General features: G+C 35.0%; 1 protein-coding gene across 1 annotated transcript; it reads right to left on the bottom strand.

The window, feature by feature from the left end:
- Positions 1-1,615: 1,615 nt before the first annotated feature.
- Positions 1,616-13,086, bottom strand: LOC126965738 (superoxide dismutase [Cu-Zn]-like). Its single transcript, XM_050809531.1, has 4 exons — positions 12,808-13,086; positions 7,117-7,179; positions 2,926-3,147; positions 1,616-2,044 (listed from the first exon to the last, which is right to left on the bottom strand). The coding sequence occupies exons 1-4, from the start codon at positions 12,982-12,984 to the stop codon at positions 1,790-1,792; spliced, it is 717 nt and encodes a 238-aa protein (XP_050665488.1). The 5' UTR covers positions 12,985-13,086; the 3' UTR covers positions 1,616-1,789.
- Positions 13,087-13,433: the final 347 nt, after the last annotated feature.

The following is a 13,433-nucleotide window of genomic DNA, read 5'->3' on the forward strand; positions in this document are numbered from 1 at the left end:
AGAATTAAACTTAATGATAGTAAATCTATTCATGTAAACTTTAGTAATAAGAAACCAGATTACGAGCCAGTTTACATTAATAAGAAAATAGTACCATACGAGAATACAGCTATATTTCTGGGCATGACTCATGACACAAAGCTCCGCTGGAAGGGGTGTATTCAGAAAGAAAAGAGAACAATTAGAACTTCGTTTTAAAAATATGTAGGCTTGTAGGAAGACACTCCAAGATGTCTGTACAAAATAAAGTTTTATTGTACAAGTAAGTCTATATGGACTTATGGGATCCAGCTGTGGGGCTGCACCAAACAAACAAATATTCAAATCATACAACGCTTCCAGAAGAAAGTACTAACTAGAAATTGTGAACGCACCTTGGTACATTCGAAACAGCGATCTCCATCGGGACCTTAACTTAGAACTCGCTAAGCTGAAGCTCATCAACACAGACTTCACCATGACGAATGTCGAGGCAATCCAGCTCCTTGAGAACACTGATATAATAAGAAGACTAAAACGAACAAAACCATTTGAGTTAGTGTAGTGCTAGTGAATTAGTGTAAAACATAAAAAAATAGTAATATTATAAAAACTCGTGAACAAAGTCACTTCCCCTTAGTAGAGACACATTCTTAGTTTAAATCTATCTAGCAACTTAAGTTAAAGTAGCATTACTTATTAGTCTAAGTTAAGGCTAGATTGTAACGCAAGTGGGGCAACATTATAACTACTATAATATTATTGTGTTCCCTAGAGGACAAAAAAATCAAAGTTAAGAAAATTTTCGCCCTACAGAAAAACACAACACACGAAATAATAATTTGTCGTTTTATTTATTTAGAGCATTGGTAACAAAACCAATTGGTTTTGCAAAATGCAATAAAAAAAGAATATTTAAATTTTCAATCATTTTTTCAGTATACTCGATTACAAGAAGAAACCCAGTTAGCTTTATCCTAAGAAATAATAACATAAAAAACAAATCAGATTCGAAGAAAACTTTATTTTTGCATAGGATTTAATTATATTTGTAGCCAGTACGCACAATAATCGCAACCAGAAAAATCAAACCTTTTTCGTGCGTTCCACTGATGAATGTACCTAGTAATAATCCTACTAATATCTTCCCTTTGTTGGCGTGCGTCCGTGCAGAATGGGATGTCGCTATGGCAACTTAATGGCTGACAGGCAGTATTGAGATAAAACCTACTTGTTTAGTTATCTATTAGATATATCATCCCCACCATCTGGATGTGTGGCGGTCCTCCATAGTGCGGTTTTCAAGGAGCTTTCTTCCTAGTACTACAAAGCTGTGGAATGAGCTTCCTTGTGCGGTGTTTCCGGGACGATACGACATGGGTACCTTCAAAAATGCGCGTACACCTTCCTTAAAGGCCGGCAACGCTCTTGTGATTCCTCTGGTGTTGCAAGAGAATGTGGGCGGCGGTGATCACTTAACACCAGGTGCCGTACGCTCGTTTGTCCTACTATTCCATAAAAAAAAGTTATAATATGCTAGAGTTATCTCACAACAAATTATTAGCACTCATAACATTTCGATTATCTTTTAACACTGAATATTAAATTATGATTTTTAAATGAAAATCAGATGTGGGTTACTAAATAATTTAGTTTATTATGTAATACGTTTCCAAAAAAAAATATTATGTTTCAAAAACCAAACTGTTCATTCTTGATATCAGGAGAAGCGAAAATCTTATGTGATTCTGTTTGCGGCACTCATTGTGATAAATACTATTGTTATAATTAACTATAATTTTATAAAACCCTAATTGAGGTAACCAATAACGCCACATGCGATAGCTGGTCCTGATGTTCCAGTTAATGCACTGTCTTCTGTGCCAGCCCTGCCGTAGTCGTCCTCGCTTTTGGTTATCGCTATAGACCTGCCAACTACAGATCGGGGTCCAGTCAGTGATATGATGTGGTCTATTATCTTGACTTCGAGAGTGCCGTCTTCTGCCTTGATGTTGCCGAGGTCTCCGACGTGGCGGATCTGATCCCTTGGACCTCCGTGACGTCCCTGAGAATAGAACGACTTGTAGAATACGAATTTCTATGGAGTGGAATTATCTATGAAAATTTTTAACTGATTGAGATATTGATGTAGTTTGTGGGTAGGTTATTTGACTGCCTATGTCCTAAGCATATATGAAATAAAAATTTATTTTTAACAAACCATGGTGTACTGATGTCAATTGCTATAAATATTTTATGGACAGATATTGGTAATAGTAGAGTCGTTTTGAAAATATTTCAAAATGTATATTCTACTATTATATATAATAAAATATATTTTTTGTTGATCATACTACTTATTCCTAATTTAAAATAACATGAATAATCACATTAGCGCGATTTTTTATTTGTCTAAACAAATAGGAAATAGTTTCTAGGAAATTAACTAACTAATTAGTTAATTTCCTAGCAACGTCTAGTTTTTGGTGCGCGCATGTCTTAGTACACATTTTGGTTTTTGGTACAAAAACACTACCGGGTACACATCGGACATAAAAAAAGAAGAATAGTGTGCCCGTGACATTATAATGTCACCAAAACTAGGCCGTTAAATTGTAAGAAACGAAGTCAACTGACAATCTACTGTTAAATTATAATATCACGTCTTACATAATAGCTACGACATATGCATTAGGCGTTATCATTGAGTTATGAAGTGTGACGTCATAATCGGTCGCCACGTCACTTACGACCATTTTCGCGATTAAATGAAAGTAAATTGATAAAAAAAATAGTAATTGCGTTTCAGCTTATTTTATTGATGAAATAAAGTTACCGACATAACAGAAGAGGATCTAAAATATTTCATCATGCCTACTGCCCATTCCTTTTAGTCACCAGGTGGAATAATTTCACCACACACCAGAAGAAAATTAAAAAACTTACATAATACGCAATGAAGTGGGGTCCAATATTTTGACAATTGCCCTTGATATCCCCAGTTTGGTGAACGTGAATCCCATGAAGACCAGCGGGTAGACCTGTTATATTTCCCTGTATAGTCACAGGACCGTTGGGGATGATTTGTGTGAAGACCAATTCTCCTTCCACTCCAGACTCCTGATCAGCCTCCAGGTGTACAATAGCCTGGAGGCCAGTAGAATGAGCCTGAAAATTGAGAGGAGTTAAAAAAATATATGTCATAGAAAATAAATACCTAATTTGCACATATTCATTAAAAGTTCTTAACTACCAAAAGACTACGGGCAATTTAAAATTATGAAATGAAAGTAATATATCTTTATTGCACACCAAAAATAATTAAATATAAGTAACAAAAATCGAGAATATATAACAAGCAAAATAGGCTTTATCGCTAGCTATTTTATAGCTAAGAGATTGTAAATTTTCAATGTTTATATACATTTAATTACTACTGACAAATGACATGATCTCGAAAAATTTTGGGGCTTTTCATCAAAAAAACGTGGCAATTTTTGTAGCAGTCTTCTCTGGATGTTAACCTGACATTATCTAACGAATTCTGAAGAGACCGAAACAGCTGTAGATCTAAAGGTCAGGGCTATAAGACGGATGCTAATGCGTTTAATTATTACTTATCCAGCCAAACTCTCTTAATTTTTGCTTTGTGTGGCCTAGCGTTGTCATAATGAAGACCACACCCTTTCTATTGAACAATACCGGCCGCTATCATCTGTTTTGGCAGTACAACTTTAAATCCATGGTTCTGCTTGATTGCAAAAGGAAATAATGAGCAATGCCTTCCATCCATAACAATTCCAATTCCACCATACACACAGCAACATTTTATCGGCATCCCGGGTTTTGCCATACTTTGTGAAACCTGACCGATACCTTCACCTTCACTTTCCATCAACTCTCTTCATCAATCATTATATCTCAATAAAGACTTGCAAATGAGTTTACTTAGTTCATTAGGTTTGTTTCACGAGAGACTTGGCTGATGTTGGCGTTATAAAAAAAATGGGGGTTCACAATTCGTAAGCCCCCGCTTATCCACGAAAATTTATCTATTTTCGATAGCGAAGAACTAAAATGTTAGCTTGACTTCACCTATCAGTGTAGGTAGATAATATTTTAAGAAGCTCATATTAAATATACGAATATTAGAATAGTACTAATAATACGAATAGTAGATCACGAGATCTACTCTTCACATTTTTTGTAGAGTTTTGGGAATATGGTAGAAATGTAGCTGAAGGAGGTCCACTGGAACCACCAAAATTTTAAAAGTGTCCTATGAGACAAAATGTCTGGGAACCTCTGCTTTAAAACAATAGCAATTATTATATAAAACACTTGTACCCAAATAATTAAGATAAAATATCAGTTAGGAACCTTAATAAAGATGGAGAGAACCAAGGATGCTCACACAGTTATTATAAACACGCAACCATTATCTTTATTAATTATTTTAATTGCGATAATTTGTTTTATAAATATAAATAATATGTATATACATTCGAAATAATAATTGCATCCAATTAAGTCACCTCAGGCGACTGCATTTTGCTATCGGTAGATACAACTTATATGACATCATCGTCATTTTAAAATATACCTTTGAAGAAGGACGTATACCTTTGTTCGTATAAAAACATGCTTTTCTATACCTAATTACTAATATTACGCTTACTATGCGTTTTCATCTACACTCAGCGGCACGGAATCTTGGCCAAGCACTTATTTCACGATAAAAACAATTGTAACTGTTTTTAAGGATTGTTATTTATGAAGATAGGTTATATATAACTCTAAGGTAAATTGGGTAATTCATTAAGTTTAAGTATCTAGTCAAGGGGAGTCGTTTGAGCAATTAACAATAATATTTGTATTCTTGTGTGTTTCAATGTATTAGTTGTGAATTAATCCATTTTTGGGTTCCGTAGTTGTAATTTAACATTCACAACATAACAGTTAAAAATGCCATTGACACTAGAACAGTTGGCACAAACTGTAGCACTCATCGGGCAGAGGTTGACACAACGTAAAGTGGCTGTTATTCTCAATGTGCCCCGTTTTTCCTTGCAGTATGCCTTGAAACTCTATTAAGAAACTGAAAGGTACTCGCGGAGACCAGGCAGTGTAGGCCTAAGCTGCACGTCTGATCGCGATGACCATTTTATCCGGTTAGAGATATGGAGAAACCGCCGTCTTACAGCTGTTGAGATACGACAGCGACTCCAAATTGTAAGAAACATAAACGTAAGCGAGAGAACGATGAAAAGGCGAATGGAAGAAGCAAATTTAAAAGCCCAGCACGAGGGCCAGAATTCTCAGACATCATCGAGTAACTCGCCTTCAATTCGCCCGAGATCATGTCAACTATACACACGAGATGTAGGCAAATGGACTTGACACACGATACTCTTTACAGTATCGCTCTGAGGTCCAGACAGTGTCAACTCAACCCTCCACAAACCCTTAGCCAGCTCCGCAATGTAGCGATCAACGCTTCTGAGACCACTTCGCAAGTGGACATTAAAAACATAATCCAGAGCATGACACAGATGCTAGCATTCATAAGTGCCTTAATTTCACTAATAATTATTTTGGAACAAAAAACGTTATGACAAGCAATATAATTGTTTATTTTTATAAAAACTTTTCTAAAAATATTAAAAAAGTTATTTTTACCCTTTCTAGACTTCAACAAAATAAAAAGATTAAAAATACACTGAATATCACAAAATTCGTGAATGGCCAAGTTTCTGTGTCGGTGATTGTATGTAGTTAGTACCAGCTACCCCAAAATTAAGACCTGATTCCCAGTGTCAATACCCTCATACGCTTGCAATCATTTACGACAGTTTTGGGAGAGAAGGGATACTTCTTTAGGCACGTTATGAAAAAATGTTGATACTGAAATTTTAAGATGCGCGCCCATCACTGTAACAGGGTAAAGTTGGTTCCTAAAATTTTCTGACGTTTGCCATAATCGATATTTTTATTTTGGTTTCTTCGCCCATTATTAGAATAGGCAAAGGGTTCAAGCCCGTTCAGCCGTATTCGTTATTTAATAATTAATTGTCAAAGCCATCGTTGCAAGATTTTAACAAAACTGTTCTTTCTACAAACGTAGAATAGCATGAGGAATAAATAATTTTAAGGATTTTTGCTTTGCTAGGCCATAGAAGTATAACTTCTTGCGTGCATACATAAGTACACACACACACTTTTTTTTTATAAAACATTCACTTTCGTGATGTATGGTTACTTAAACATAAAATTTACGTTTCTGTACACGGTCGTAGCTTAACCCAATAGTACATACAATGTGAAGTTACGTTATATGTATTATGAAATAACGCAAACAATTCTGGTAATGCTACAAATTTATATGAAAATATATATAAAAATCAAAATTGATGATTTATTATCGTTTTAAAACTAACGAACATCACATTAATTCACAGATGGTATGTACAATTATTATAAACCATGAAATAATATTTTAATTAAGGAAGTAATTACGAATCGTCACGATATAAGTATTATGAAGTGTGCTGACTTTGATGAGGTTGCTATATCTTCTTATTAATATATATAAATTACGTGTCACGTTGTTTGTCCGCGATGGACTCCTAAACTAATGAACGGATTTAAATGGGGATTGGGGATAAATGGGGAGAAAAAAGAGAATACCGAATGAAATTTTAAAATATCTATCTTCGTATATATTCAGTAGATAATTAGAAAATGAGCCTAATATAATATTATGATTTGTTCTTACTTATATAAAGGTATCATAAAATTAAAAAAAAACACATCATTGTAACAATATTCATTCTCTGATGACGTAAGTATTTGCAACATGTTTTATGAATAAAATTTATGAATAAAATTTCTTACAATATATGTATTTTTTTAAATCCCGGTTAAGTTCAACAAGTAGCAAATCAGGCGAAAGCCTGGCATATGGTAACCCTACTCACGACACATCTGGACTGTTATGTACCAAAAAGGTTTTTTTAATATTGTGGGGTCTTAATATGTTTTGCTATGCCATAATTGCACTAATATAATTAGTTTTATAATTCATATAATACTATTCTTGTTCCTTCATCATTTTAATTATATAACAAATATACTCACAACAGCCAGGTCGATTTGTTTTTCCGATCGATCGCCAGTTATTGGATAAGGATTGCCAAGTTCCTGAAAATTAGTTTATATTTATATACAGTTGATTTCAAACGGTATGGTGAGATGCAAAAATGACTTGGTTAATATGTTGATGATGCAAATAAATGATGAAGTAACAATAAGTGTTAATAATGATAAGTATTGATTGAATAATGTTTTAAATTCATGCCCTTATATTTTATTTGAATTATTATAATCGTACCTTTATAAAGTAAGTACCTTTATAAAGTGTCATAATAAAATTTTATAAGTTTAACCTTACACCACAGTAAACTTAACTCCTTATTAAAAGTTTGTAATATAACCAAGACTGAGTATGTAATAGTACGAGATCCGACTGCAGGATTAGTGCGCTCATCGGCTATTTGCTAAAAACCAAATTTGTATGTATATTTATAATTAGTAGAATATATATCTACCAAGTTGCCTATCAAAATTTGGCCGCTAATATTTTTAATTAAATTATTTTTGGTTGATTTTTGGGAAAAAATGTCGTTCACTTGTTTTTTTAAATAAAATATCGTCTACATCACGGCAATTTACATAATGATTTTAAAAAATCACACCACTAATCCTGCAGTCGGATCTTAGACTATAAGATTTTGCAATGATCTTTGACATGAATTCCAGAATGAAGTAGGTGTGAATGTATTTCTAAAACAATTCCCATTGTATGTATTTATAACGTGAATAATGAGATAACCTTGAATACCTCAGTAATTAGGTGTTTTATGTAATTTTTATGTTATATACTGTCATTTGTTTTCTCAAATTATGACCGTATATCAGTATACAGTCATAATTTGAGATTCTTGCTCCATGATTATTTAGATTTTAGAGATGTTCTTAAAAATAACATTAGTATTATTATACTTATCTTATTATGTAATATGCATATAGTTATGAATTACTATCGTTGTTCTACAGCGCCTATTGGAGGTAAAGTGGATGTTGTATAACCAATGATGGAAGCTGATAAAGGAGTTTTTTAGCAATAGAGTTGGAGTTAGGTTCTTCGCAAATCGCAACATTGTGTATCTGTGCTGGTACAGATGGTGAAGATGCGTGCTTCGTTTAATGTTTTATATCAGTAAAATAAATTTATTATTGCGACCATCCCCATAGAACGATGGGACAATCCGCAAAGTCACATAATGCCATTTTAGCAGAGGGTAGGGTTAAGATTTTTAGTGAATTACCTACATAAAATAAGATGTTAAACTTATTGACATGTTTTTAAACCTTTATCATCGCGGAACTTTAACGTAGTTATTATTATGACGGGTGCTTCCGAAATAGGTATATTTGTTTAGAGCCGATATTTTGATCCAATTGCATGAATAGTGGTCACGGCGGATCTGACTAAATGAGATAATAATAACCATAATTAATGAAGACACATTTTATATACATGAAAAAATTTTCTAAAGTTAAGTTTAAAGCTTTCAAAAGCGGGTAAACATTATAAAAAACAGTGTGTGCAGTATTGATGAGAAAAAGGGACGAGACGAGTTCACCTCATGTAAATGATACTCCGAACATAGAACAAAATGTTTATTTCGTATTATATAGCCTTGATGTAGTTTTCACTTCTGTCATACTACATGACACAATTCTGTCATACTTAAGCACACAGCGTTTTTTTTTTATTTTGCGTGGTGGCTACTTTTGAGTCCCCCATTTTGGTTTTTGTATTCAAATTCAAAATAGTTTATAATATCACTTATTGAAAGTCCAAATCTACCACCATTCGAAAAAGTATGCCTTAGACCTGAGAAGAAACTCAGCGGGCTTCTTTTTTTCATAGAAATATGTTTGTATTACATACAATATAAACATATTGATTACATATTACGGTGCGTACAATAAAATTTATTAATTAATAGCCTGAGGGCGGTCGCTCCAATTTCTTGTTATAACGAAAAATACGACGTTGTTAAAATGTATCATAAACTATATCTAACTATATATATAAAAATGAATTGCTGTTCGTTAGTCTCGCTAAAACTCGAGAACGGCTGGACCGATTTGGCTAATTTTGGTCTTGAATTATTTGTGGAAGTCCAGAGAAGGTTTGAAAAGTGAATAAATATAAAAGTATGTCCTCCGTTGTTCAGAAATCAAATTGAAAGAATAGTTGAATAACTAATTAGAATTTTTAGAGTTAAAAAATAAACTTAAACTTAATTCTAGCTAACTATAGTTGGTAGATTACAGTTGTTAACTATCGATCATATTATTTTTATGTTAATTGATAAATCTCAAGTTTTGTCACAAATAAAATTTCGCAACCATAATATTTGACATTTGACGACCAACTATAATATGTAGATTGATAAATCATACGTTTGAAACAATTTCATTACAACAACAGGGAATTATGAAATATTACTGACAAATTCATAAAAAAACATTATTCTATTTATTATATACAGAACAACGTCTGTCGGGTACGGAACACTCCTATGGTATCAGTGTACGTAAAATCAATTATGCATTACAAGAGACTTGATCCTTCTGACAAACTATTCATTTAGTTAATAGTTTTGCGGGACTATGCTAGTCTTGCATTATTTCTGTAAATGATTAATTATACAAAGAACTGTTATCTAGATAAATAGCGGTAAGTTGCATTGTGGACGGATAGTGGACTCTTATTGAAACCATTATAGGCCATTTTTCCATACAAACGGTGTAGTGTACCGGAGTATGGAGATCCTTCCGTCAAATATGTGCAAAGGGAACGATGGTTGGTCGTTGCGTCAACTCGTGAACGAGTACTGCTTGTGGTGCCAGGTCGACCTGTTATAGTTAATAATTCATTGTACTTATTTGTTGGATACGATTACTAATTACGACAGTAATCTCGACCTTCTTGTTCACAAAGCTGTAAGAATACAGAAACAATGAATTCAAGCTCTAAAGGTTGATGCATCCAATATACGGTAATTCTTATTTAAACAGTTATTTTATATTACTATTTATGAAATATTTATCTGTCCACTGAATAAAACCAACATTTACCATAAACACATTCCAAAGATCACCCAACTACACTTCAGAGGAATCACAGGAGCCGGCCTTTAAGGATGCTGTACTCGCTTTTTTTGAAGGTACCCATTTCGTATCGTCCCGGAAACACCGCACAAGGAAGTTCATTCCACAGCTTTGTAGTATGTGGAAGAAAGCTCCTTGAAAACCGCACTGTGGAAGACCGCCACACATCCAGATGGTGGGGATGATATCCTAACTTGAGGCGTGTCGTGCGAAGGTGGAATTCGGCGGCAGAAATCAGGTTAAACAGCTCTTTGGAACACTCCCCGTGATTAATGCGGTAGAGGACACATAATGAAGCGACATCTCTACGCAACGCCAAGTGATCCAGCCGTTCATAGAGCACTGGGTCCCCGACAATTCGAGCTGCTCTACGTTGCACGCGGTCAAATGGATCGAGCTGATACTGGGGTACGCCATACCAGAGATGACAGCAATACTCCATGTGTGGCCGGACCTGCGCTTTGTAGAGCGCTAGAATGTGGGCCGGCTTGAAGTATTGCCGGGCTCTATTAATGACACCCCGTTTCTTCGAAGCCAATTTGGCTTTTCCCTCCAGATGGCCACGCAATTGACTACTAGGCGACCTTCCGACCTGTATGCTGCGCCCAGTGAGGAAGCTGGAGGTACACTTGCACAAGCTCTCGGGAAGCCCAAATGATGGAAGTTTTGAGAGGAGCGCCTTGTGCCATACACGACCTTATATGAAGGCATCGTGAATGCCACTATACTATATCCAGGCTAACTGCCGGGCCTTCACCCTTGCTTTCAATAGCCGCCGCCCATCTATGTGTTAGGTATATGTGAAGATCACCTGCCGACTGACCATGGCGATAGCCGTACTGTCGGTCGTTGATCAACTGATGACCCTCTAGATATACCAAGAACTGGCGGCTGATTATGCTCTCCATGATTTTGGAGAGCAGGGAGGTAATAGCATCTCCTCTTTTTGGATGGGATGGACAAGGGCTGACTTCCGTGAGTCAGGGACTACGCCTTTTGAATAAGAGTGCCGGAATAAACGCGTTAGCATCGGCGTCAACTCAGGGGCACACGTTCTAAGCACGATTGGAGAAATGTCATCCGGCCCGCTCGACTTCCTGACGTCCAACGAAAACAGAGCTCGCCTAACAGTTTTGTGTCTGAACTGTACTTCGGGCATAGAGCTCTGACACCGCGGGATGGTCGCCAGTGTTTTTCTGTTGTCGTCAAGAGTCGAGTTGGAGGCAAAAAGAACGCACATGAGATCAGCTTTCTCTTTTGCCGTATGGGCCAGGGTGTTATTCCTCATGTGCAACGGCGGCGAGGACGGCTGGTTGAAACTTGAAGTTACCAAAAGCTGCTCGCCGATTTTGACGACGTGCTTCGATTTCGCACGAGCGATTTGCCGCTTAAAAAATCTGGAGGCCCGGTTATATTTCCTCTTAAGAACTTTGCAGTTCGATACGACACTATTGCTGAAAGTACAATTGCATTGTAATTTTGCAGCACAAATAGCTGAACGGTTTCTCTTCGAAATCGGTAATATTTTTATCACAAAATAGAACTTTCTTATTATATATTCATTTCTTTCTCTCCAATACGCGGTATCCATGAGAACAGAGACAAAGGGTTGATTAATTTGCAGTTACAATTTAAGTATTTTTTTGCCTCACTTTGTACGGCGATGAGTATAATATGGTTACTTAAATATTTAAGTTTCCATTCCTGACTGATTACTTGACTTTATCAAAATTGGCCTATTATATGTAAAGAGCTGTTTATGTGATGTATTCTACCATAACATAACACAGCATATAAGCAAGCTATAACTTATTTTTCTAATAAAACAAACAATGACGTCACGTCCAGTAGGTACTAACTGAACAAATTGCTAGCGAATTTTGTCTACTTCCAAGATTACAGAAAAAAGGAAAGGTAAGAAACTTCACGGGGTACGAATATGAGAAATTGTTTCTTGTTTTTACATATTCCAGTTATGTAACCAATTCATTACACTTTTTGGACATCCCCTTATAGCAAGTTCGTTAACCCAAATAAAAAAGATGTTGTCCACAGACACTCAATGTCGATGCATTATAGTATAGTTAAAAAACATCGCAAAAAGTAATGGCCGATTTACTAAGTCATGCCTTTGAGCTGAGATCTATTTCATTTATAATATAAGCGATTCTGAGCTTCACAGCTTATAAGAGATTCTGAGACTCAGTATTGATACCTGCACAGCAAACTGATTCAGTTATTAATTTTTATTTTAATGTAAATATAACGATACACACTTTATATATTCTTGGTTCTATGTGTCAAATATTTAAATCAAAGTTATCGATATCACGCAGACAGACTTTGAAAGTTTTTGCTACAAAAAGCTTACACTTAAGAGTGATGATATTAAAAAAAAAACGAAAACTAAGCTATTTTCTAGTCAGGGATGAATACTTGCAAAAGCAGAAATAAATTTTATGGAAATTTCAAATATAACTAAAATTTAAATATTGCCATCAAGTTCAGTTGGACAAAAGAGTTAAGCATGTGATAATGAGGAAACCAGGCACTATATTATATTAAATATAAAATAATACATACATATAAGTAGGGCTCCATAAAAACTTCATAGACATTGCTTTGATAATCTTCTATAGCAGGTAAAGCCTTGATAATTAAATTACGTCCATATCCTGGCACACTTTGAAGATTCTTACCACTCAAAAAAGTAATCAACCAAAGTAACTGGCCAAAAAATACATGAAGTCGTAGATTCATTCTTAAAAAAAGAAAAAAATCCCGCGCAAATTAATTTTAAATTTAAATATAGAAGACGTTGCGACTTTACAAATGGCTACCCATCAATGATTTGCTGTGCGGAATGAAGGTGGTAAATGGTGATTTTTTTTTTCGCTAAGTCGTGTAATGAATACGTGAGGTAACTGGATGGTTGTCATTAGATCTTCGTGAGGGAGCTGCCAAGGTTCTGTGATTGAGAAGCGTGACGTAATAATCACTTAGATACGGTATTGTTTTGGTGCTAACGAAGAACACAGATTACCCGTACAAAACTAATATATTTCTTCCTTAGTTATAATTGATTTAGCATCTAGGGTTTGTACAAATCAAGGATAAACAATTTACAAGCTTAGCAATGAACACTCTTAATCTTAACATTCATATATACCTACAAAATTTTGTAAATGCCGAATATGTAAATAATATTA

This window comes from Leptidea sinapis, chromosome 1, assembly GCF_905404315.1.
Source record: "Leptidea sinapis chromosome 1, ilLepSina1.1, whole genome shotgun sequence".
Taxonomy (NCBI): Eukaryota; Metazoa; Arthropoda; class Insecta; order Lepidoptera; family Pieridae; genus Leptidea; species Leptidea sinapis.

Bases quoted from the DNA above. Each gene is read 5' to 3' on its own strand.
- LOC126965738 (XM_050809531.1), bottom strand. From the start codon at position 12,984: ATGAATCTACGACTTCATGTATTTTTTGGCCAGTTACTTTGGTTGATT. The intron at 7,180-12,807 runs GTATGTATTATT...ACTAATTTTCAG, and splicing joins TTATGGAGCCCTACTTATAT to GAACTTGGCAATCCTTATCC. The intron at 2,045-2,925 runs GTAAGTTTTTTA...TTCTATTCTCAG, and splicing joins CCCACTTCATTGCGTATTAT to GGACGTCACGGAGGTCCAAG.